Source organism: Asparagus officinalis, chromosome 5 (assembly GCF_001876935.1).
Source record: "Asparagus officinalis chromosome 5, Aspof.V1, whole genome shotgun sequence".
In the NCBI taxonomy this organism is placed as follows: Eukaryota; Viridiplantae; Streptophyta; class Magnoliopsida; order Asparagales; family Asparagaceae; genus Asparagus; species Asparagus officinalis.
This window is the reverse complement of record NC_033798.1, coordinates 32,548,902-32,576,541: the sequence shown is the minus strand read 5'-3', so window position 1 is coordinate 32,576,541 and position 27,640 is coordinate 32,548,902. Positions and strand designations below refer to the sequence as shown.

Below are 27,640 nucleotides of genomic sequence, written 5' to 3'. Positions count from 1 at the left end.
AGGGGGTTTTGTAGGCAATAAAAATTACCTTAATTCCTAGCAAAGAAGCTCAAAACTGACAAAAACGCTAATATCTCTCAAACCATAAAGAATTTGGTGAAACAGACAAGAGCAAGCCGAACCCTTTGGGGTAGGTTTGGTTGGCTCCGTCTCGTCGAGATAGTCGATTTTTATATATAATTCGTCTAATTCTGACTTACGGTTTGAAAGTTATGAGCCGTTCTTCGCAGCATGTTCTGAAGCCCACCTTCAAGACTAAACTTTGCCTGAACATTGAAGTTCGCCTGCAATGCTAAGTTCGCTTGACAACTTAGGTCACCTGAACTGATTGAAGCTCACCAGACAGCTTCGCTTACGAGGTTCGCCACGTAGCGAGGCTCGACATCAAAAGACGAGGTTCACCACGCAGCAAAGCTCGACATCAGAAGACGAGGTTCTCCACACAACGAGGATTGATATCAGAAGATGAGGTTTACCACGCAACGAGTCTCGACATCAGAAGACGAGGTTTACCACGCAACGAGTCTCGACATAAGAAGACGAGGTTCGCCACGCATCGAGGATCGACATCAGAAGATTAGGTTCGCCGTGCAACGAGGATTGACATCAAAGTTCATCACTGGGGAAAAAACTCCTCTAGCAAATGAAGCCATTTCAAGAGGCGAAGTTCATCCACAAACGAACCTCGTCAAGCAGCGCCTTACCCCCTCAGAAGACAAAGTTCGTCATTGAAGACGAAGTTCGCCAAGAAACGAAGTTCGTCATTAAAGACGAAGTTCGCCGTTGCCGTTATTGACGAACCTCGTTTGTCACCATCTCCAGAGGCTACATTTAAGGAGGGTTAGTGACCCATAACTCACCCATTTAAGGAGAGTTAATGATAATCAACTCACCCATTTAAATGGGAGTTAATAACCATAACTCCCTCATGATAAAGGGAGTTAAAGCCCATTAACTTACTCCATAATGGTCCTAAGCCTATAAATAGGCATGATCAACATAAAAGGAAGGAGGGGGGAGATGGAGAGGATAGTCAAAAAGCCTCTCTCTCCTCCACTCTCATGGATCTTCATAGATCATCAGCTTATCATTTGGCCAAGGAGCGTCGAAGCTCATAACAAGCATGACAAGGGTCATTACAATGACAAACCTCGTCTCAAACAACAAAGATTTTCGTTGGAAACAAGATTTGAAGCGCGTCAATGAAGACGAAGCTCGTCAGTGAAGACAAAGCTTGTCTAACAAACCTCGCCACGCAATGAGGCTCATCATCCACAAAGTTCGGCTGTAATGGCCACAAGGACCAAGTCAGCCCACATGGGCTAAATATAAGGAGTATGTTACGCTCCATTAGTCAACATAGGCTAAATCTCAGGAGTCGGTTACTCCCACGACCCCATGATTGTAGCACGTCAATTACGTGCTAAAGCTCTATAAATAGCTGCAAGCAGCTATGAAGAGGGGGGTTGTTGATTAATTGGAGATTTCAAACTTGGACTTTAAGAAGCATCAGAGATCAAAGCTTCTTCGCACGGATCCGAAGTTCGAACCTCGATTCCAATCGGTCAACGAACGTGAGAAGCTCTAGCGATTTTGGTCTGATCGTCAACGGGAGGCAATCTCGACTCAAGAATCGAGGGAAGCATCCTTTCGCTACCAAGAACCCACGTTAAACAAAGAGAGGCTGAATTAATCTTCTCTTCATCTGTAATCGAGAGAGAGTGAGTGATTGTAAGGGTTTCGTACCAAGTGAGCTGAATTAATCTTCTCTTCATCTGTAATCGAGAGAGAGTGAGTGATTGTAAGGGTTTCGTACCAAGTGATCGAACCCAGTTTTCTTAAAACAAGAGAATAAGGGTTTCGTACCAAGTGATCGAACCCAGTTTTCTTAAAACAAGAGAATCAATCCAACATTAATTTTTCGACCCTACAATAGTTTGTTGAATTAGTTTTAATTGGCATAAAATTAGATTAGATTAGCATAAGACCATAATCACCCCGCTCCTCTAGGATCTAACAGTAAAAATCACTAGAAATGAATTAAATCCATTTATAATAAGTATGTTTGCTCTACTTCTAATGTCAATGCTAATATGCCTAATGATGAGTTGAGTGAAAAACTATATATCTTCTCTAGATTCAACCCTTAATTCATGCATTAATAAACATAAGAAGCTTGTGAGTATATGTGCTAAGTCTCATGCTACTACTTCTAAACATCCCATACACCATGCACACATATATAGCAAAGTTTACAAATGTTCTATTTACGGCTAAAAATACCATTTAGCTTAATTTTGCTATGATGCACACAAACATAAAAATATTAATGCTTCTTGTGTATCTCATAAAGTTTCTTCATCATCACACAAACATGCTCATGCACCTATTGTTCATTATAAGCATGTTTATGTGTATAGGTGTGATTATTATGATAGATTTGGTCATTTGACCAAATATTGTTTTGATTTGAAAAGAGTTTCATATTTGCAAAATGAATTTAAAAGACCATATTTATTTGAAAATGTTTCCCATGCACAAGTTATTAGTCAAAAAAAATCAAATAGGCCTCTTTCATTGTACTTATTACAATCGGAAAGGTCATTTGCATAATTTTTACTTTGACCGTGTTCGTGCACAAAATGCGCCCAAAAGAGATCATAACCTTAGGGTATTGAGCTTAAATGATAGGGGTCATGTCCCTAAACCTTCCGAAACTAATAGTCTTTGGGTGCTAAAACATTTTTGATTTTAAAATAAAAGCTTTTAGTGTTTTTATTTTTCTTTTCTTGTTTTTGAAAAACTTGTTTTCAAAAATTTTGAAATTAAAAGCAATCTTTTAAAGTTAATATTATGTTTTTTCATTATACACTACAAATGTTTATTGGCTTTGTTTTTTATGAGAGGTTTATGTTTAAGCAACCCCCTAGATTTATTAGGTATTTATTTCTAAATCATGTTTACTGGGTACCAAATGTTTATATAGATTGAAACAAGCTCAAAGAGCTTGATATGGTTGCTTCTCTTGCATTCTTGTAAATTAATTTTGGATTGTTTTATCCTAAGCATACTCTTTTTGACCTCTATGGATAAAACATTTAAATGTTTTAACATTGCTATTTGCTTAATCCTTCAAAAATGATGATTTGTAAATTAATCATGTTTTTATGTGATTATGGTTTAGATTTTGATTTATGATTTTATTTGATTGATTTGATTTTTATTTGAAATTTCATGATTCTCATGATTTGTTTTCAATTGAAAATATTTTTTTCACGATTCTCATTTTTTTTTCCACTCTTTAGATTTCATAAATCTATATATATTACTTTTATTGAGACACTGTTTTCATAATGATATATCCATATGTGTTTCTTTTATCATTTTGAATGTGAGTTGGGATAAAGATGTTTTTATTTATGCTTGCTCACATATATTTTCCTAACTCATAATTGCATATATTCTGTATGATATTTTGATAAGGGGGAGTATTCCCTGTAAGTTCTATATTCACCGGGCTTATTTGTAGGGGGAGTTTTCGTTCTCTTATTGTTTTCCCCATTTTGATGTTAACAAAGGGGGAGAAACAAGTGGTTTGTGAGTATTTATGAGTATTTTGCTTTATTAAATATTTTATATATACTCTTTGTGTAGATTGTTTGTCATCATCAAAAAGGGAGAGATTGTTAGTACCTTTATTTTGATGATGATTTACAAACAATCCCTAACATCGTTTGTCTAGTATTTGTGTTTGCTCATTAGATATTCTAGAAAAACATCAACGTCGGAGGTTGGTCGAATTGAGCCTACACAATCATATCCATTGGAGGTCAGCTTGGGTATATTTCTTATAGTGTTTGTAGTATAGCTTTATACTTTGTGTGTTAATGCTTAGAGCTCAAACCATACACACATGATTTCTTGGTTTATCCATTTTTTGATTTATCCACAACCATAAGTTTTTACAAACTATAGATACATTTATAAACATCTATTTATGTGGATAAGTTGTTTTTGGTTTAGATATATAGATATAAAATAAATAAACATATTCATATACATACTCATATGTTTCATATCTTGTCATAATTGGAAATATATTGTATTTCTTGATTATAGACTTAATGACAATGTTTTATAATTTATCAAGTCAATAAATTCATTGGAAATCGTTTCAAAACATGTTTGAACCCATGTTGTCAAAATCAAGTTTTTACATGTTTATATTTATGTGATTTTGCAAAATGATAAGTTTTCATTGAAAAAATCTTTTTATAACATATTCATTATCATGCTTGTAAACATTTCCGAGAAAAATATGTACAAGCCCCAAAAGTGGGAACTTCGTGTGACTAGCCCCCTTGTACTTTGCCCCATGTGGAATAGCCCCAAAAGTGAGGTTTAATGTTTTAAGCCCCCTCCACGTCAGCATTATACTAAAAGCAGAATGCATTTTGGAAAAAAGCCGAAATTGCCCTTCTCTTTCTTCCCCAGACGAGGCCTAGTCCCGAACAATAGTAGTCACTTCTTATTAATGCGATATGATGAGAAAAAATAGAGGAAAATTTCCCCTTTTTTTACTCTATCATGAACAATAACTATTTAGTTCGCTATTACTCCTCCTCAGACCAAAATTTTCTCTATTACTCTTACATTCCCTTCAAAATGGCTAAAAGGACATCATCTGTATTGTCTCTTCGCGGTATAAAGCGGTATTCTTGAAGATTAATTCTTCAACCACATAAAGCGGTATTCTTGAAGATTAATTCTTCAACCACCATCTTGGATCTCAAGTTTGATGTGGCAGAGAGGTTAGATCTTCCATATGAGTCATTAATTTTGGCATACGAAGATGAAATAGTTGGAAGCTTAAAATTTCCCATTGAGAACGAGGGGGATCTAACGTCTATGGTGGAGCATTGCCACAATCTTGGACTGAAAGATGTTCACATGCAAGCTTTTAAAGAAGCAGATGATTCTTCGAATAAACAAGAAAATGAGCAAGTCCGACAAGACATGTAGGTTAACTGTATAATCAATTAACTTTAGTTCTAATCGTCTTCTTGTTAGGTCTATGCTAGGTTTAACTGGACTTCAGTTCTAATTCTATAGTATGTTAGTTGTAATCTTGGTTCTGTTAGTTCTAATCGATTTATCGTTAAGCAGTTCTTTGTTATGCTCCATACGTTAGTTCTAATGGTTTCTTTGTTAGTTCTAATCGCTATTTTGTTAGTTCTACTAGATTTATTGCTAGTTCTATCTCTAGTTCCATATGCTGCAAGCGCTGCAAAGTTTGTTAGTTCTAATCTATGTCTTGTTAGTCCTAATGGTTATATTGTTAGTTCTAATAGCTATTACGTCAGTTCTAATCAATGCAATGTTAGCTCTAATGGTTTTCTTGTTAGTTCTTGCTAGTTCTAATTGATTCTAACTACAAGCAGTTGTCGTTTTTGCTTTTTAGCTTTTGGTATTATTTGTTGATGTTACTACTATTTGTGTAGTTTATGATTATTTTTTTATGTTCTTAATATTTATAGCGCTTCCAGCAGTTTGACCTCAAAAAGTATAGATTGTGGCCCACCGGCGTTGTCGTCCACAAGTGTTCCAGATAAGAATCCCAATGACAATCCTTTCGGAGATAATATTATGACGATTAATGACATGATTAGCAGATCAGAGAGGATTCCTGCTTGGTGGCACACAACTTTAACTGGTGAGGGACAACAATTTGAAAGTACGAAGGAGTTAAGATTGGCCTTTGTAGGCAATAAAAATTACCTTTAATCCCTATAAGAGAAGTTCAGAACAAAACTGCTAAAACCTCGCCCGAAATAGCAAAAAGGGCAAAAAGTGCGTCAAGGAAAGTATTTGGCGACGCAAATAAACTGCGTCGCCGAAAGTACACTTTTGGCGACGCTTCATGTGTCGGGAAAAGTATATCTTTTAGCGACGCATAATATTTTGCGTCGGCAAAAGTATACTTTTGGCGACGCATGCAGCGTCGGCAAAAGCTATGCGTCGGCAAAAGTATACTTTTGGCGACGCATGCAGCGTCGGCAAAAGCTATACGTCGGCAAAAGTATACTTTTGGCGACGCATGCAGCGTCGGCAAAAGCTATACGTCGGTAAAAGTATAGCTTTTAGCGACGCTATCTTGCGTCGCCAAAAGTATAGCTTTTAGCGACGCAGAGTGAAGCGTCGCTAAAAGCTATACTTTTGGCGACGCAAGATAGCGTCGCTAAAAGCTATACTATTGTCAACGTAAAGTAGCGTCGGCAAAAATGTAGCTTTTAACGACGTATAATGAAACGTCGCTAAAAGCTATACTTTTGCGACGCAAAGCTAGCGTCGCTAAAAGCTATACTTTTGCCGACGCAAGATAGCGTCGGCAAAAGTATAATTTTTGGCAACGGTAAAAAGTATAATTTTATCAACACTAATTTACATCGTCAAAAATAATATTTTTTTTGTCAACTACAAGCCTACACTGAACCTGAACATCCACAAAAAATTTACTCCCATTCACATCAACAAAAAAACCAAACATCAAATTATACTACAAACAAGTTGCATATTATGATAAACAAAGAATTTGCTCCCATTGCAAAATAATTACATTCATTTCCATTTCCAAGTCAACACTTAAAGGCCTGTTTAAATATTTCAGTTTGCCATATTCAGTGTTTTTCATTTCAGAGAATGACACATTTTAAGATTTACAGGAAACTAAACTAAGTTGAAAAAAAAAAAAAACTTGAAGTGAAAGAACGACACGATCAGTGAACCTCTTCACAGATGAAGGTATATTCTCTGGTAGAGTTTTTGCGACTCTGTCTAACTCCTGCATTTGTTTCTTTGCAGTCACTCTATCAGGGCCACAATACATATCCATAAGCTCTTTCATGTGTGGTAACATTTCCATCAGTTCTTTGATTATTTCCTGTTAGAGATGTTAGAGATATCAGTTCTTTGATTAAACAGTCTTCTATACGGTTTAAAACAGAAGCAAGATTTTCAAGCAAAATCATAGCAAAGATCATGTAGGATATAAATGAAGGATATAAATGATATCTATTTCCTTTGGTATCTATTTCCTGCTTGAAGTGGATGAATGAAGGATATAAATGATATTTAATGCTTTATCATACTAAAAAACAATCTCAGTCATGTAGTGAGGTAAGAAGCATAAGATGGTAGTGAATTCACCATAGGTTGGTCCTCTATAATCTTTTTGACTTCAATGAGCTTTATGTTGGTGGATTCAGAGTGAACAACACGCCTACCTGCAGTAAATCAATGTTACTCATAAATATTAAGGTGCCTTAGATCCCTAGTGATATATTTTTCTGAAAACAATTTGTATATTCCCACAATCAGTAGATTGAAGTGGCCGTGTGATCACCCAATTTCCATATAAAGTGATCTCTAATTTCAGGAAAATTTCAGGAAAATTTTAGGAAAATGTGATGAAGATTCATTTAAAGCAAAGAACATTAACAATTGATAAATCAAGATTCAAGACTAATTGGAAATATTGTTTTAACTCTTACCAACTTCTAGAACTGTTATACAAAGAAACAGTAAGAATAAATTGCATGAAACTTAAGTAATCTTACAAGAAATGGGCAAATAAAGGATGTTAACTTTGAACTCTCTAGGGGTTAGGTCAAAGCTACCTATGCCTCATAATATTGTTCTCTTGTAGCTAAAGAAAGTATGATGCTTAAATATATTAACTTTGTGAAATAATTCTGCTAGCATGTATTGATTAGTTAATAAATTATGATCGCCTAAATTGAGGCTTCATAGTTAGGATGAACGTCCAATCTCTTGCTGCCTGAGCTTTTCAGGTCAAGGCTATCTATGCCTCACAATATCGTTCTACTGTAGCTAAAGAAAGTGTGATGCTTAAATATATTAACTTCATAAAATAATTCCACAAGTAGGTATTGATTAGTTAATAAATTATGATCTCCTAAAATCAGGTTTCATAGTTAGGATGAATACCCAATCTCTTGCTGCCTGAGCTTTTCAGGTATCCATCCTGAGCTATCTTGTCGATCAATTTTCGAACAGTATTCTGTTTAGCCTCTCCATCTAGCTTAGTCTGAAGTTTTGCTACTGTCATATAATCCATTGGAAGAGCATAATACAAAGCCTGAACCGAAGGCAAAAGCAATTTTTAAAATAATAATAATAATATAAGATAAGGAGAAGGCTCAATAGTGTTGCTTTATTTGTAACATTGCATGGCAAATAAAATAAGAATAATAGCTTACCTTCGTGTACATGAAATCAATATCAGGACTTTTCTTAATTTTCTCAGTTTGCCTGACATCCTGCAAAAATACTACTATACAATCGTATACAGAGAGGGAGAAAAAAAATCCCCAATGAAGTGTGTATGTACTACAACTGCAAGTGAGTAAGAATGAAAAAAGAGGGAGACAAATACGCACTACTACGCGACTGAGAAATCTCGTATCCTTTCATAGTTCTGCATATATAATTAGAATTACTAAAATTGAGCACAAATCTATTACTATTAGACATATATATATAATCTTCATCCAAAACCTTCAGTAGCACAATCCATGACACAAACATTTCACAAGACAACCATGACACCACAAGAACATCATCCTTCCTAACTAAATCACCAAAAACCATTACAAGAGCAAACCCAGCCCATCACGAAAATGATCCTTACTAACCATGACACAACAAGAACATCATCTCTGACGACAAACTCGCTCCCATAAACCTTAGAAATTAAATTCATAGCTTCATGACAATTTGTAGACACCTCGTCAACTCCTCAACCATGACACACCAAAAACCATTTCTTTCCCCTCTTCATCCAAATCCAGCAACACCTCCTCAACCATAAAACGTCATCTCCAGAATATATTTCATTAGTCTATCACAATTTGTAGACAAAAGATTATGAAAGAAGTAGTTATCAAATGAAGCAACATGTTTCCAATTCCTTGGAAGTGGCAGGCCTGAAGCATTTCTAACACAATAGAACATGCCGAGTATATTATATTAACCAAGCTGCACAACTTGCAAATTATGCTTCAAAACTAAATGATAGAACATGCCGAGTATATTATATTAACCAAGCTGCACAACTTGCAAATTATGCTTCAAAACTAAATGGTTTCAGCATAATTTTTTATTTCAACCAGGAATACTTATTTGCAAAAATCAAAGCTTGGAATTGCGAAGGTATGAATAACTAAACAAAAGGACTATTTTTGATGTACAAAGATTCTTTTATATATGGAAAAATAATAATAGATGAAAGTGAAAAAAGTAGGGTTTTGAATCGACCTTATGGAGAACGGCGGATCGACAGCGAAGACGAACGGCTGGACGAGACAAGGCCAGACAAGGATCTGACAGCGAAGATGATGAACGTAGAACGGCAAATCGACGAGGATCAAACGGCTGGACAGCGAATCGAACGGCTGGACGACGAATCGAAGGCGAATCGAACGGCTGGACGACGAATCGACGGCGAAGACGAACGTCGAACGGAGAAGATGAATGGGTGAAAGGGGTTTTTTTGGCGACGCACATGGAAAATAAAGCGTCGGCAAAAGTATACTTTTTTACGACAAAAAGTTTTGCATCGCTAAAAACTATACTTTTGCCGACGTAATATAGCGTCAGCAAAAGTGTTACTTTTAGTGACGCAAAACTGTTCGTCGCTAAAAGCTAAACCTTTGCCGACGCTAACGTGCGTCGTCAAATGTATACTTTTTTACGACGAATATTTTTGCGTCGCTAAAAGCTATACTTTTGCCGACGAAAATAAAAAAACGTCGGGAAATTCATACACTTTTACCGACGCTAAGTTAAAACGTCGCAAATAATATACACTTTTAGCGACGCTAATTATAAACGTGGAGAAAAATATATGTTTTGCCGACGCTAACTAAAATCATCGGGAAAAACATAACTTTTGGCGATGTATTTAACCATGCGTCGGGAATAAGCGTCGGGAAAAGTGTAATTTGTTGTAGTCGGGAAAAAAACGCTGATATCTCTCAAACCGGAAAGAATTTGGCAAAACGGATAGGAGCAAACCGAACCCTATGGGGTCGGTTTGGTCAGCTCCGTCTCGTCAAGATAATCGATTTTTATATATAATTCGTCCAATTCTGACTTACGGTTTGAAAGTTACGGCCTATTCTTCGAAGCATGTTCAGTAGCTCGCCTAAAGGCTGAAGCTCGCCTGTAAAGGCTAAAGCTCGCCTGCAAGGAAGTCTGTCTGCAATGATAGATCTTGCCTAACAGTATTGAAGCTCGCCTGAATGAGATTTGCCTGCACAGCTCGCCTGCACAGCTTCGTCTGCAAAGATTCACCTGCACTGCTCGCCTACACAGCTTCGCCTACACAGCCTCGCCTGAACACCTCGCCTGCATAGGCTCGCATGCACATTGAACCAAGCTCGCCTGACAGCTCGAAGCTCGCCTGTTTGGTCGACTCGCCAGCACGAAGGTTCGAGCTTGCCTGAAGACCAAGCTCGCCTAACAGCCCGCACCTCGCCTGCGCGGACTAAGCTCGCCTAACAACTAGAAACCCGCCATCATTGTTAGCTACCCACTTGGAGTATGAGAACAATCACATCAGTGGTCAAATCCCATGAATCAAGGGAGAAAGCATGATGCTCCTCACCTAGCAAGATTAGGGCGGCTGACATGACCCCCTAAGTGGTCACATCTCACAACTAGGGCGGCTGGCTCCCTCACCCCTACTAGTGGTCAAATCCCACAAATTAAGGGATGAACCATGTCATCACTTACCTATTTAAAGCCACTTTCAGCCATCGTGAAAGGGGTTGATTAGCTGCTGCTTGCTTGGCAGGCTATTCTTCCAAAGGTTGAACATTGGCTCATTTGCTAAAGGCTCCCTCATTTGAAGAGACTCGTCTGGACCCTCAGACTTGAGACTCTCAAGCTCTTTGCAGACTCGTCTGAACTCTTAGACCTGAGGCTCTTAGGCTCTTTGCAAGTTCTTTCATGGTAGCTCTCTCCAAGCAGTCAGTTGACAAGCACAAGCCCCCCGTTTGGCCTTGGGTATAGTCGAACTCGATCAGCACAAGCTTCTACTACGTACTAAAGCTTGTCCACAACTTTGATCGGATCGTCCAAGGGAAGCAAACTTAGCTTGAGAACCGAGGGAGGCGTCATATCGCTACCAAAGTTCCCACATTAAACAAGGAGAGCCTTCTCTCCGCTTCTGTTGTAATTTCGATTCATTAGTTTGTAATAAGCTATTCTTATAGATACAAACAATACCCCCGTTTTGGAAAATCAAAATTTACACCTACAGAAGATGGCGACCACAGTGGGAGAAATCGTTTCTTCAACTGAAATGGTGGTGGCGCAGTTCGACGAAATTGCGGTGGGGACAACTGTTGAGTCCCTCGTGATCGAGTTTGAGGAGTACTTATCTTCATCCTCTTCCGGCGGCAATACGTTTCGTACGTGCTATAGAGTTGCGCTTGTGGTCCAGCCCCAAGTGGTCGACGCAACCACGCCGGAGAACACCGCCCCAGCAAACACAGGGGGTTCTATCTCCCCCAAGCCCATCACGGCCGAGCCGAAGGCAAAGGATGCAAGTTCAAGGGCTGCGTGGGGTCGTTGAACGATCCTCGTAGGCCCTCATGCAAGAGGAGACGACGGTTCATGTCGACGTGGAACCCGCCTTCTCCGTCAACATGAACGCTCCCCTCTCCAAATGAGCCAAGCCAAAACACAAGGTTCTTAATTTTTGTGAACTGAACTGATCAGGCGAGCCCACCTACTCAGGCGGGCTTTGCTTTGTTAACAAAGTTCCCAAAATTGGCAAACTTGGTGTTCTCGGCGAGCCTAACAGTTCAGCCGAACCCCACAAGCTTCGATCCACGAGCAAGGTTCCTAATTTTGGCGAACTGCTCAAATCAGGCGAGCCCACCTACTCAGGCGGACTCTGCTCTTCAGGCGAGGTTCCCAAATCTGGAAAACTTCACAAGTATGGTGAACTCTGCAATTCAGGCAGACTTCATAAAACAAGTGAATTTCACCAAGCTCGCGTGATAGCCCAAGCTCGCATGCAAGCTCAAACAGCCGGATTTCACCAATCTCGCCTGACGGACCAACTTTTGTCTGCAAGCCAACATTCGTCAGGCAGGCAAACTGCACCAAACTCGCCCAACAGGCGAGCCTCACCAGCCTGAACTTCACCAACGGGCCCAAGCTCGCCTGTTAGGGCGAGCTTGCTAGATTTCAACACTTGAAGATTTTCCCAAGTGTTCTCCCAAGTGCTCTCTTAAGCCCTCTTCTTGCAAGCACTCGTTTGGTCTTTCTGACGCTGGGGGTTGTCACTATCAACCTACATAGGATCTCAGAGGAGGCTTGACTTGCAAACACATGCTCTACGAGGCAATTCCTCAGTGCTATTGCGAGAGGCTCATTGCAGCGCTGCTCGAGCACTGCCAGTGTGCTGAAACACCTAAACCATTAGTGTTTGAAAGGCTCTTTCAGCAACCACCGGAGACGATACCTCTCCACCAAAGACGCAATCGTCAGAGGAGACAAGCTTCCGATAGTGTGGAGCTCCCCGTCGCAACTATCAATGTGACGGGGAAATCCAAGGTGTGATATAACATAAAAACGCAGAGTTCTTGCAGAGCTCAACTCTGCGTCCAAGGTCCAAAAAAAAACGCACAGTTCATGCAGAAACCAACTCTAAATCCCATGTCCAAAACGCAGAGTTCATCTCTGCGCGGCCTAACTGTGCGTTTTCAGCCTAAAACAGGCCTAACTGTGCGTTTTCAGCCTAAAACAGGCCTAACTGTGTGTTTTCAACCTAAAACAGGCCCAACTGTGCGTTTTCAGCCTAAAACAGGCCAAACTGTGCGTTTTTAGGTCTAAAACGCAGAGTTCGGGCCCAGAACGCTGTTTTTAGCGTTTGACTCGTTCAAACACGATTTGAACAATTCCAGAACCGTTTTCTCCCCACAATTTGATGGGATCACTACCCTATCATGGAAAGATTCATGGGGGGCAGTTACACCCTATTAAACCCTCATTAAGGAGAGATTTAAGGGGGCGGTTACACCCCTAAATCCCCTATAAATATAGGTAAACTCAATGGAGTTCGGGCTGGCTGGGTTGATCGGGGAGGCTGACTTTTTTGGATCTGAAGCTTGGCACCAAAGAAGATCCTTCATCCTTCGGCTGGGATTTTGGAGATCGGCAACAGGAGCTTCTTCATCATTGGCTTTAAACCGATTTCGGTTAAATCAACTCTTTCATAGAGTTTCAAACTCGTTCGGAGTTATCAACTCGATCAGAGTTCAAAACTTGCTCTGCAAGTTCTTCTAAAACTCGCTCTGAGTTATTAACTCATTAAGAGTTATTTTCAAACTTTCCACGCAAGTTCTCCACAGCGTCAAATCGTGAGGAGAAGACCACGTTCCAGTGAAATAAGATGTGCGGATCGTCAACGGAGAGCAAATTTGATGCGAGCATTCGAAGGAGGCACTCCATCGCTACCGTGAAGAACCCAGACTTAAACAAAGGGGAGAATCAAATTCGTTCTCCTCTCTTTTATAATCGGAATCCAATTGTAATTGAGATTAAAGAAATACAAATTAAATTTTTCCTTCGTTTCTTTTACTCCAAATTTTTCCACAAACAAAAGATGGCGACTCCGCTGGGGACTAGCTTCTCTGATGAAGAAGTGGTGGTGTAATCCGACGTCAACCTCGCTAGAACAACGGTCGAAACTCTCATGGTAGAGTTTGAACAGGCCAAGTTTGAGAAGGCCCTCTCCTCCGGATCCCTTAGCCCTAAGGCTATGCGCAAGATCCACAAAGTTTCCGAGGAGACTAAAGCTCCAGTTGTGGCCAACTCATCTAAAGACTATCTCTCATGTGGGTTGCACTGTTCATACAGTCCCCTCTCTAAAGGAGAAGACTCGACTTCGGCACAACTCCAAAAAAGCTGATCCTCCAATCAACGCGAACTCCGCGTTTGCGAGCCTCAACATAAGCTCTACATAAGCCAAGCTAAACGCAACCCTCAGGTGTACGTTTCCCAGATAGAACGTAGCCTTCAGAGGCGCGTTCCAATATCAAAACACAGACCTCAAAACTACGTTGATCTGGCTGAACGCAACTCTCAAGAGTGCATCCCAGAACCAAAACGCGGCCTTCAGAGGCGCGTTCCAACATCAAAACGCAGACCTCAAAACTGCATTGATCTGGCTGAACGCAACGCTCAGGAGTACGTCCCAGAACTAAAACGCAACTCTCAGGAGTGCGTTCTAACATTTAAACGCAGACAACAAACCTGTGTTGATCTGGCTGAATGCAACTCTCATGAGTGCGTCCCAGAACCAAAACGCAACTCTCAGGAGTGCGTTCCACAAACTAAACGCAACTCTCAGGAGTGCGTTTTAGAATCTGAACGCAGATCACAGGACTGCGTTTCACTAGCAAAACACAGACTTTGGTCTTGCGTTAATCAAGCTAAACACGACCCTCGTGTTCCTTCTTTGGAACGCGATGTGATTCATCGTGTTCAAAATGATCAACATGGATTTAAAATTCATGTTTGCCAAGAACCAGTCCTATCCTTTAACGGACAGGGGGTTCCACCTCTACCCTCATGCTCTATGAGAGGTTCATCCAAAGTCTCTAACTTGCGGGAATTGCTGTCGATGTTCAACCGACCGATGAACGTCATTTTGCTCAATAATTGGCGACATTCTCACAGGAAGAAGACTTTAGAGGATGAATACCTTGAAGTCACTTCTAACATGGTTGGCAGAGAGAGATCATCAATCCCTAGTTCTGATGAGTCAAAGACAGATCGTTCTCCAAGTGTCAGAGAAATCGCTAACGAGTTTAAAGTAATCTACTAACGCACTCGGACTCAAACATGAGCCATTCCTCCTATCAACTATCGGAGTTTAGCCAGAGGAACTAATTCCGATGACGAACACTCAGCCATTGCGGAGTCCCAATCATCAAGCTCTTTCGTTGGGCATGAGAGCTTCGTCCACATGGCAGAACATTCTGAAGATCTTTCAAAGAGGGTTGATGAGCAGGAGGCCATGCTCAAATCACAACAGAAGACCATCGATGAACTCCTGGCCCTGTTGACTCAAATCATCGCAGACAAGGCCAAATCTCAGAAGACAGATTCGCTACCTAGGCAACAATCTTCTCGGAGAGGAAAAGCGTCTTCATCCCGACCTCACACAAGCAAAGGGAAGGGAAAAGTGGTTGATGATACGGCTTCTGACTAAGAAGCCCACAACCTGGAATCTTTCTCTGATGAAGGAAGAGAGACGGAGAACGAGCAAAATCTCCAATCTGCCAAAATGGAAGAATTGGAAGCCCGCTGTAGGCTGTCAAAAACTCACAATAGATAGCTGATCCCCATCAAAACATCGATGATAGAAGTTACAATCTTACGACTTTCAGAAGGTTACAATTTGAAGACTTTCACGTAGACTGATTAATGTTACAATCTGACGACCTTCACAACAACTGATGAAAGCTCTAATTCAACAGCCTTCACAATCAACATTGGGAGTTACAAATTGACGACTCTCATATTATCAAGAGCTAAATGTAAGGATTACAATCTGACGATCCTCACAAAAGTTCAAAAATAAAAAAAAAAGATTATAATTGACAATCTCTTCAACGCGAAGGTCGCGTTTGACCATTTCAAATCCTTGAAACGGTCCTCCACTTAATAGGGCAACTAACATCCATTATGGAGCTAATTAAGGGGGTATTTATACCCCTTAAACTCCTACAAATAGGTGGTTTTCACAGCAAAATAGGGCTGGTGGTAGAGGGCAAGACGAAATTAAAAGAAAGGGAGAACAAGAGAGGAGAAGAAAGGTCAGATTTGCGCAGTTGTGATCCGTGTGACGATCGGACCCTCATCCGTGGTCCGATTGATGTGAAAGTTGGAGGGTAGCTTATACACTCATCTTTCCTAATTCTGAACGGTGGAGATTGCTTTCTATCGGTTAGATTTGGAGATATGAAGGTTTTACCGAAGCTGATCGTTCCAGGAGTGCAGAGAAAAGTCAGATTTGCGCAGTTGTGATCGGCGTGACGATCGGACCCTCATCCATGGTCCGATCGATGTGAAATTTGGAGAGTGGCTACTACACTTATTGTTTCTAATTCTGAACGGTGGAAATTGCTTTCTATCGGTTAGAGTTGGAGATATAGTGGTTTTACCGAACCTATAAAGGACTGGCGGAGCTTTTTTGAGATCGGCCGAAGAGAGAAAGAGATCAGCTACTCTTTTGAAATGATTGAACTTGCTTTGTTATCATCAACTCTTTTTAGAGTTTCCCTAACTCGATCAGAGTTTTAAAACTTGCTTAGCAAGTTCTTCTGATCAACAATTGATCAACCATTCTTGGCTAAAAGGATTATTAATCCTTTCTGAAATTAACTCTTTCAAAAGAGTTTCTTAACTCGGCTAGAGTTTCAAACTTATTCAGATAAGTTCTCTTCAATGTCCTACAGGGGTTGATCGGTTTCTAGCAGAAAAACCGCATAGGGTTGAGGTAAATCAGTAATTCGGTTCTCAACAACTCGTTTCAGAGTTTTCAACTCGCTCTGAGTTTATTAAGCTTGTTAAGAGTTCTAAACCGAATTCATCAAACAAGTCAATCGTTCCAGTGAGTCAAGACGGTCGGATCGTCAACGGAGAGCAAGTTCGACACAAGCAATCGAAGGAGGCACTCCATCGCTACCAAGAAGAACCCAGTTTTAAACAAATGGGAGAATCAAATTCATTCACCTCTCTTTTATAATCGGAATCCAAATTGAAATTGATTTTGAGAGGAATACAAGTCAATTTTTCTTTCATTGTCTTTTTACTCAAATTTCCAACAAACACCCGCCTCAATGCCATTGCCAACAGAAGTGAGCTCTAAGATGAGGGAGTTGTCAGACCCTATCCTACCGAATGGCATGCTGCCCCTTATCCTCCAAAGTTTGAAGTCTCGACGCTATAAAATTTTGACACCCTCAAGGGATCACCGAACCAACATATCTATCATTTCAAATCACAGACTGGGAATGTGATATCAAACGATGCCATACTAGCTCGATTGTTCATTGGCACCCTCAAGGGAGTTACATTTGAATGGTTCAGGAAACTACCTGTGGGATGTATCTAAACATGGGCGGATCTAGAGAGACTCTTCCTATCAAGATTCTTTGAAGAGGATACAGAAGTCTCCATCCATACCCTTCTCGCCACTAAGCAGAAGAAGAGGGAGTCTGTCAAAGCCTTCATCAAAAGGTTTCGAAACATGGCTATGCGATGTCCGACAGGTATGACACAGTCTACCTTAGTGGATACCTGTTGACACAACTTGCAGACCGACCTTCTAGCCTGAATAGGAGTTGCTCAATGCCGTTCCTGGAGACAACTAATCTCTCAAGGTGAACAGGCTCAAAAGATTATTGCCAGGATCAGAGCTGAAGAACAAAATAGGCAGGATCATCCTGAGCAATCGGACCAAGCCCAATCTTCTCAGTCAGAAGGGGGAGATACTACGGCCACTGAAGCTAATCCTCTTCAATAGGATGCCAGGATCTCTAATAACTATCACGTTAATATTTACCTCTAATAGTCAAACTCGTTAGATAGTGGCCCATTAGGCGATGTGTCATGTCTGCTCCTTTTTCCCCCCTATACTTGTTCAAGACTGGGGATTGGTTTATTTGGTAGTTCATTGGATTATGAATAATAAATTTTCTGAGTTGTCATGTTCAATAGAATACCTCTGTCAACCACGAAGTCTACCAAAATTATCACATTAACAGTTACCTCTGATAGTCCATCAGCTTGCCAATCCTCTTCAATAGGATGGCAGGACCACAAAACTATCACGTTAATATTTACCTCTGATAGTCCATTAGCTTGCCAATCCTCTTCAATAGGATGGCAGGCCTACAAAACTATCACGTTAACAGTTACCTCTGATAGTTCATCAACTTGCTAATCTTCTTTAATAGGATGGCAGGTCCACAAAACTATCATGTTAACAATTACCTCTGATAGTCAAACACATCAGATAATGGCCTACCAGGTGATGTGCCTCTATTCCGACTTCATGGATAGTGCCCCACTAGGTGATGTGCCTTGTCTACCTCTTTTTATGCCCCTGCAAAGTCTTAATCAAGACTGGGTGTTGGTTACTTGGAATCCACTGGATTAAGAGTAACGAATCTTTCACATCGTCGAGTTAACATTACACTTCTGATGATCATCACCCCTGCGGAGTATGAATTCAGTTTGCATCACTCCCAATTTGTCACGTTAACACTAAACCTCTGACAAAATCAACTTATCAATCCTCTTCAATAGGATGATAAGTCTACAAAGTTGCTCCAATCGCAACACAAATCCTGTCATGTTAACACTAAACCTCTGACAAAATCAACTTATCAATCCTCTTCAATAGGATGATAAGTCCACAAAGTTGCTCCAATCGCAACACAAATCCTGTCACGTTAACACTAAACCTCTGACAAAATCAACTTATCAATCCTCTTCAATAGGATGATGGGTCCTCAAAGTTGCTCCAATCGCAACATAAATTCCCGTCATGTTAACACCAAACCTCTGACAAATCCACTTATCGACTCTCTCCAATAGAGCGATAGGTACTCAAAATTTCCACGATCGCGATATTCTTCTTGTCACGTTAATATCACACCTCTGACAAAATCAACTTAGCGACTCTCCTTAATAGAGCGATAGGTCCACATACCCGTCAAGTTAACATCACACATTTGACGACCGAACCAACTTATCGACTCTCTTCAATAGAGCGATTGGCTCATAAAATACTGTTAAGTTAACATCACGGTCAAACCCCCCAATGAACTTGTTAATCCTTTTGTTCGACAAGAAAATTTCTGAATTTCATTCTAAGTAAAAATTCATGCCAAGTTAATACTACACCTCTGACACTTCCAATTTTCTTTTAGTGTTTCATGTGAAAACATAACACAGAAAGAAACAATAACAAAAGTCTACATATTCAACATCGTAGCACCAAAAATCCATGTCTTTCACATATGGGGGACTTTATCTCAATCCCTAATTAGAAATAAGTCTACGTCTAACACGCGTTGCCGGTTAGTCTTTTCCCCGTAAAAATGACAAAGTCTATTGTATTCAAAATCATAACATCAAGTCTAAGAGGGTTCATTCTCTTAGCACAACGTTACATGTGGAACGGACTTAGATAATCTACATGCTAGCCCGACTCAAACGGTAGTCGGTAAAGGCTTATCAAATCCGTTGACGGCTGAGGGTTTGCTAAAAATCCTACGCATGTTTGCAGGCCCATCAACTTAATGGATATAAACTGAGACTTGAATCAGATGAGCTAAAGACAAGTCTCAAAGACTTAGTCAAAAATGCATGAGAGCCACCTCCGTGTCTCAAGTCGAAACGTCAAGGTCAGACCCCTGTTGCAAACACCAAAACGCTGAGGTCACACCCGTGTTCCAAATTCAAAATGCAAGGGTGAGAGCCGCGCCTCAAGTTCAAAACACAGGGGTCCACCCCCGCATTCCAGAAGCAGGATTATGACGCATACTTTCATACAGGATCCTGCGTGTCAAATCATTTCAACCAAGGTGCCTTCGAAGCGAGTGCAAAGAACAACTCCTTTATGACAAGAAATCAACAGCTCCAAGATCAGAGTTGAGATCCAAAATATTCCGAAAATTCGTCCCAGTCAACCGCGAACTTTCGAAAACTTTGGAGGGGGTTCTGTAGGCTGTCTAAAAATCACAACAGATAGCCAATCCCCATCAAACACCAATGATGGAAGTTACAATCTGACGACTTCTAGAAGGTTACAATTTAAAGACTTTCACATAGATCGAGGAAGGTTACAATCTGATGACCTTCGCAACAACTGATGAAAGCTCTAATCAACAGCCTTCGTAATCAACATCGGGAGTTACAATCAGACGATTCTCATATTTTTGAGGAGCATAGACGAAGATTACAAGATGACGATCTTTGCAACGCTCTAGCAAAAGAGACTACAAATCGACTGTCTCTTCAAATCAAAACGCAGATATCTCTCAAACCATAAGGAATTTAGCAAAAATAACAGAGCAAGCCCGAATCAAACGGTAATCGGTAAAGGCACGTCAAATCCGTTGAAGGCTGAGGATTTGCCAAAAATCCTAAGTCAACGCCTAACACGCGTTGCCGGATAGTCTATTCCCATGAGAAAGACAAAGACTACGTATTCAATATCGTAGCACTAAAAGAGTTAACTCTTTTAGCACAACGTTACATGCAGAACGGGTCTAAACAATCTGCATGCTAGCCCGACTCAAACGGTAGTCGGTAAAGGCTTATCAAATCCGTTGATGGCTGAGGGTTTGCCAAAAATCCTATGCACGTTTGCAGGCCCATCAGCTTAATGGATGTGAGCCGAGACTTAAAACAGATGAGTCAAAGACAAGTCTCAAAGGCTTAGTAAAAAATGCACGGAAGCCACTTCCATATCTTAAGTCAAAACGTTGAGGTCACACCCATATTCCAAATTCAACATGCAAGGGTGAGACCCGCATCTCAAGTTCAAAATGCAGGGTCCACCCTCACATTCCAGAAGCAGGATTATGGCGCATACCTTCACACAGGTCCTACGTAGCAAATCCCTTCAACCAAGATGCCTTCGAAGCAAGTGCAGAGAACAAATCCTTTACCACAAGGAATCAACAGCTCCAAGATCAGAGTTGAGATCCAAAGTATTCCGAAAATTCGTCCCAGTCAACCGCGAACTTTCGAAAACTTTGGAGGGGGTTCTGTAGGCTGTCTAAAAATCACAATAGATAGCTGATCCCCATCAAAACACCGATGATGGAAGTTACAATCTGACGACTTCCAGAAGGCTACAATTTGAAGACTTTCACGTAGATCGCTGAAGGTTACAATCTGACGACCTTCACGACAACTGATGGAAGCTCTAATCAAACAGCCTTCATAATCAACATCGGGAGTTACAATCTGACGACTCTCATTAAGGATTACAATATGACGATCCTCACAAAAGTTCAAAAATAAAAAAAAGATTATAATTGACAATCTCTTCAACGCGAAGGTCGCGTTTGACCATTTCAAATCCTTGAAACGGTCCTCCACTTAATAGGGCAACTAACATCCATTATGGAGGTAATTAAGGGGGGTAGTTATACCCCTTAAACTCCTACAAATAGGTGGTTTTCACAGCAAAATTGGGCTGGTGGTAGAGGGCTAGACGAAATTAAAAGAAAGGGAGAACAAGAGAGGAGAAGAAAGGTTAGATTTGTGCAGTTGTGATCGGCGTGACGATCGGACCCTCATCCGTGGTCCGATCGATGTGAAATTTGGAGGGTAGCTTATACACTCATCTTTCCTAATTCTGAACGGTGGAGATTGCTTTCTATCGGTTAGATTTGGAGATATAAAGGTTTTACCGAAGCTACTCGTTCCAGGAGTGCAGAGAAAAGTCACTTTCGTGCAGTTGCGATCGGCGTGACGATCGGACCCTCATCCATGGTCCGATCGATGTGAAATTTGGAGAGTGACTACTAAACTTATTGTTCCTAATTCTGAACGGTGGAAATTGTTTTCTATCGGTTAGATTTGGAGATATAGAGGTTTTACCGAACCTATAAAGGACTGGCGGAGCTTTTTTGAGATCACCAAAGGTTGACGTGTGCTGGCATCAAAACCGTATAAGGTTAACAAATCTCAGCAGCCTAACCGCACAGAGAAGGCAATTTTCCAAGAGATCAAAGAACTGATCAGCAATCAGTTAACCAAATCTTGAAGAATCCCTTCACCAACGGCGGATTTACTTGGCCACTAACCGAATCTTCGGTTCTAACAGCTTTGTTACAGAGTTTCAACTCATTCTGAGTTATGAAACTCATTTAAGAATTGGTAATTAAGCTTGCAACGCAAGGTAATTACACCAAATCAGTAATTCGGTTCTCAACAACTTGTTTCAGAGTTTTCAACTCGCTCTGAGTTTATTAAGCTTGTTAAGAGTTCTAAACCGAATTCATCAAACAAGTCAATCGTTCCAGTGAATCAAGATGGTCGGATTGTCAACGGAGAGCAAGTTCGACACAAGCAATCGAAGGAGGCACTCCATCGCTACCAAGAAGAACCCAGTTTTAAACAAAAGGGGGAATCAAATTCATTCTCCTCTCTTTTGTAATCGGAATCTAAATTGTAATTGATTTTGAGAGGAATACAAGTCAATTTTTCTTTCATTGTCTTTTTACTCAAATTTCCAACAAACAAAAGATGGCGACTCTGCTGGTAGCTTCTCTGACGAGGAAGTGGTGGCGCAATCCGACGTTCACCTCACTGGAACCACCGTCGAAACTCTCGTCGTAGAGTTCGACCAAGCCAAGTATGAGGAGGTTCTCTCCTCTGGGTCGCTTAGCCCTAAAGCTAGGCGTGATACCCACAAGACCTCTAAGGAGGTCGTCACTACTGCTGAGATGCCAAAGAAAGCCCTCTCCTTTGGCCAAGACCTTAAACTCGCTCTGCGAGTTGAAGACTCCTCCCCCGTATCACTACGGCGCATAATAGGTCAAAAGAGACCTATGTCGGAGGAAAACCCAACCAACGCCGATGATGCTGCGGCCAAGGCCTTAAAACAGGCCAAGAAAAATGCTGCTTGACGAAGGAGAAGGTCCATACGGCGAGCATATTTGCGGAATAGCCGAGCTACTGCCCAACGCAAAGACTGCGTTTCTGAGCCTGTGCCCGAACTGTGCGTTTCTGCTCCAGAACGCACACTTCGTGGCAATGAACCCGACTATGAGCCTCGGGTTATTCAACTCAAACGCGACCCTCAGTGGCGCGTTGTTCAACATAGACGCACACCTCAAAAGTGCGTCCCAAAACGTGACCTCCAAAGGCACGTTCAATCATTCAAACGCACGCCACAACCGTGCGTTCAGTCAAAACAAGACCCTCAAGGGTCTGTTCAAACAACCAAACGCACACCACAAGTGTGCGTTCAATCAAAACCCGACCCTCAGGGGTCTGGGTCATCAAACAAACGCAAGGGACAGCACGGATTTAAGGTCCATGTCCAACCCATCCAAGGGCAGGGGGTTCCATCCCCACCTTCACAAAATCTTTCCCATGTCTCCGACTTGTGTGAATTACTGTCAAGAGGAAGGCCAACACAGCAAGTGGCTCATTCATGCCAATGTGAGCGGCTCATATCCGCTGTCCTCTCTGAATGCAGCTGTTGCTCACCGGCGTCTAGGCAATCGGTGTTTGATAGGTTGACAAACGTCGCTAGACCTCCCAAACAACAACGTCGCCAGAAGAAGACCTCTGAAATTGACTATCCTGAGGTTACTATCAACATGATCGACAGAGGAAGAGCCTCACATTCCGATTCTGACGAGTCACAAAGAAGTCATTCCCCAACTGTTAGGGAAATTTGTGACCAGTTCGAAGGAGTATATCAGCATACCCGGACTCGCACAAGAGCTATTCGCCCGGTTAACTATCAAAAGTTAGCCAAAGGGATTACCACAAGTGATGAGCATTCGGCAATAGCCGAATCTCAATCTTCGAGCTCTGTTGGAGCACAGGAGGTATCTGCTTACATGACGGGAAACCCCGAAGACATAGCCAAAAGAGTGGACGAACATCATGTCATGCTCCAGGCGCAACAGGAGACACTTCTCCAATTGAAGGACATGTTGGCCCAAGTTCTGGCAGAAAAAGGCCAAAAACCTGAATCTTCCCGGAAGACAACATCAAAGGGAAAGCAAAAAGTACACGAACATTCAGATCGTGAGACTCACAACCTGGGATCCTCTTCTGAAGGTGAGAAGGAGGTGGAAAAAGAGCTATATCCTCAGTCAACCAAAGTAGATGAGCTAGAAGCCCGCCTTAATGCAATGGCCAACAGAAGCGAGCTTCGCGAGGAAGGAGTGATACGACCTTACCCTGCAGAATGGGATACAGCTCCCTATCCGCCAAAGTTTAAGGCCCCGACGCTACAACCTTTTGACGGTACAGGATCACCAAATCAGCATATCTACTACTTCAAGTCTCAGACTGGAGATGTAGTGGCAAATGACGCCATCCTGACACGCTTGTTCATTGGCACTCTTAAAGGAGTAGCCTTTGAATGGTTTATGAAATTGCCTGCTGGATCTATTCAGAAATGGGTAGATTTGGAAAGGCTTTTCTTGGCTAGGTTCTTTGAGGATGATACGGAAGTTTCTGTCCCAACTCTTCTCGCCACCAAGCAGAGGAAGGGAGAATCCATCAAGGCTTATGTGGAGAGATTCCGCAGCATGGCATTGCGATGCCCCTCAGGTATGACTCAGTCAACCCTGGTTGAAACTTGCAGGCATAACTTGCAGACTCAGCTCCTTGCTCAGATGGGGGTAGCAGAATGCCGCTCCTGGAGATAACTGGTATCGCAAGGAGAACAAGCTGAAGAGATTGTCGCTCGGGTGAAAGCCGAAGAAGCTGCACAGCCCAAACCACAACAACAACGCAATCAGAACAACGCCCAGCGGTCTAAGGGAAAAGAGACCTTAGCAGTTGACTACACGCAAGTACCGCTGCCCACGAAGCAAGGCAAAGCACCCAATAAGCAAAAAGTGCCCAAACAGTATTCTTTCAAGGAGGAGCATGTAGACACCTTGTTCCAGCTACTGCGGAAGAACAACAAGTTACAGCTTCCTGAAATTAGGAAGCCAGAAGAGGCAGGGAAGGTAGATGACCCTAATTACTGCCGCTATCACAGGTTCCTGGGGCATCCTACCAGAAGATGTTACATCTTTAAGGACATTCTCCAAAATTTGCTGGACGCCAAGGTGCTCACTCTGAAACCTGAGCAAAAGACCGTCTCTACCAACATGATAGCAGTCCAGTTCGGTGACTTCCCTCCAGTGGCGACCGCAAATGGTGTTGTCTCCATCTACAAGGGAGAAATGCACCTGAAGAATACTGACTTGCACAGTCAGAAAGACAAGGGATTGATTCCCCTCACCACTCCAAAAGGAGAAATCATGTGGGTCCACCCCGATCTGGTGGAAGATCAACAGTGGACGAATATCTCGTCTAAGAAGAAAAGAGGAAATGCTAAGTCATCCAATATGATTAGCCCCTCCGTTAATGAGAATGATGATCATCTCAAACCTCTTACTGACTCAGAAGAAGAGAGGATTGTTTTAGCGGCATACCCAGAAGGTAACCCTGGCACTCGGTCTGGAAAGGCTTACTTGAAAGACTACGGCCAGAGTGCTCAAGAAGTTGAGGAACAACCCCAAGACGCTGGGGGTTCTGTCCCGAAAAATCCGGTTGATAAGGGAAAACAAAAGGAACTCCGGTTCAACAAAAATCTCCACCAGGGACCTGGGGAGTCGAGCACTCCTTTCCAATTTAATGTCATGGCGTAGCTGGCCAACATACCGGCCAGGATTACTCTATACGAGCTCCTGAGGTTGTCCAAAACTACCAAAGAAGCTCTGATCGAAGCCTTAAAGAATACAGAGAGCTTCATCACACAAGTCATTCCAATTCCCGAAGCTTCTGAAGATCAAACTTGTCGGCAATGTTTGCAAGCTGCAAGAAGTTTGCCCTGTATATCGTTTACTCAAGAAGATATGCAGGTTAAACACAAACACGACAGACCTTTGTACTATACGGGGTATATTGGATCTTCCGAAATCAGTCGTGTCCAGGTTGACCCAGGCTCCGCACTCAGCATCATGCCCTATAGGGTCATGCAGGTCTTAGGAATCCCTATGCACAGGTTGCACACTACCAAGACCACCATCTTCGGGTTCAATGCAAACAGCACTCGACCCCTTGGGAAGATCAAACTCAGATGCCAAATTGGAGACCTCAAATCCGAGGTGACATGCTACATCATAGACGCGGACACTTCCTACAATCTGTTGCTAGGACGACCATGGATACATGCAAACCGCATTGTCCCATCTACTCTACATCAGGTCATGAAATATGCCAATGATGAGGGAGAAGTTCGAACCCTGATTGCGGAAAAATACCCTTTCCGAGGAGTGGAGAACTTTCACATTGATTCCATTTTCTATCTAGAATCTCAAGAGAAAGAAGAGATGGACAGCGGGAACGAAGCTGATATTGAACCAGATCCAGAAGAAGATTGTCCGTGGGAACTAAACTTAGATGTAATGGGTCAGGATGAGGGTAATAATAATGTACCGAGCGAGGGTGAATGGTGCATTAATGAAGACTTTCTTTTAGCGTACTTGTCTGACGTGTCCTCTAAAAATAAATCAGTAGAGAATGATTCTAATGCAGGTACCAACCCATGGCACACACTGTGCACAGAGGTATCACTTACGTTGCCTATCAAGTCATTCTTTGCTTCAGGTGAAGAAGCAAAAGACGCACAGAAGGCTTTCTTCAAAGTCCTATCCAAAAGGAAAGGGCAGAAGCCGATCTGTTTTGGTAAAGTCAAACCCGAACAACTCAAACGAGGAAGTTCAGAGGAAGATGACGGAGTTCCCCAATTCCATTACCACGAACCCAATTCTGTATACTTAATGAAACAAATAGGGTATAACTTTAATGAGAAACATGGTCTGAACTTCAGGAAAGGTAGGCGAACCACAATCCGGATGTCTCTAACTCCTGAAGGAAAACCTCCGGATTATTATCAAAAAACCGAAAGGGGCTTAGGTTATGTCACAACTCCCCCTGCCTCAGAAAATGAAATCAGTAATTATCTGCGTCAGGATCATTCATCCGGAACCGCTTCCTGGGAATCCGATGTCAGTGTCGGACCTTTCTTTAAAAGTTTGACTGTGAACATGGTTTCAACTAGTCACCCCGATGAAGATGCAGGGGGTGACGAAGAGTTAGTCGAATCAACCGACGATCCTTGGATCAAACGTCTTAATATATTGTGGGATATGCGCTTCGAGCAACGCGAACCACCCACTGAAGATAAGGTGATCCAGGTCAACATGGGAGATGAGTCTGACCCCAAACCTATCTTTATAGCCGAAGACCTGTCATCATCCGAAAAAGAAGACCTTATATCTCTCATCCGAGAATATATAGATGTCTTCGCTTGGAATTATGAAGATATGCCTGGCCTTGACCCGAAGGTTGCCATGCACCGTCTCAATATCGATCCGGATACAAAACCCGTTAAACAACAACAACGCAGGTTTCGTCCAGAGATCATGGACTCAATTGAGTCAGAAGTTAAAAATCTTATAGACTCGGGTTTTGTTAGGGAAGAGCAACACCCTGACTGGGTGGCCAACATTGTTCCAGTTCCTAAGAAAAATGGTAAGGTTCGGATATGCATTGATTTCTGCGATCTTAACGCAGCTTGTCCAAAAGACGAGTTTCCTCTTCCTATCACTGACGTCATGATCGATAACACTTGCGGATATGAAAGGATGTCTTTCATGGACGGATTCTCCGGGTATAATCAGATCAAGATGCACCCGGAAGATGAGAAACACACTGCTTTTAGAACACCACTGGGGGTGTATTGCTACACAGTGATGCCCTTCGGCCTGAA

General features: G+C 41.7%; 1 protein-coding gene across 1 annotated transcript; it reads right to left on the bottom strand.

Annotated features, from left to right (window-relative positions):
* LOC109843567 (meiosis-specific protein ASY1-like) lies at positions 6,575 to 9,558 on the bottom strand. The gene is made up of 5 exons (XM_020412508.1): positions 9,337 to 9,558; positions 8,280 to 8,339; positions 8,008 to 8,158; positions 7,207 to 7,283; positions 6,575 to 6,940 (listed from the first exon to the last, which is right to left on the bottom strand). The coding sequence occupies exons 2-5, from the start codon at positions 8,289 to 8,291 to the stop codon at positions 6,710 to 6,712; spliced, it is 471 nt and encodes a 156-aa protein (XP_020268097.1). The 5' UTR covers positions 8,292 to 8,339; positions 9,337 to 9,558; the 3' UTR covers positions 6,575 to 6,709.

Bases quoted from the DNA above. Each gene is read 5' to 3' on its own strand.
- LOC109843567 (XM_020412508.1), bottom strand. The intron at 7,284-8,007 runs GTATTCATCCTA...GATTTACTGCAG, and splicing joins CTCAGGCAGCAAGAGATTGG to GTAGGCGTGTTGTTCACTCT. The intron at 6,941-7,206 runs GTGAATTCACTA...CATCTCTAACAG, and splicing joins TTATAGAGGACCAACCTATG to GAAATAATCAAAGAACTGAT.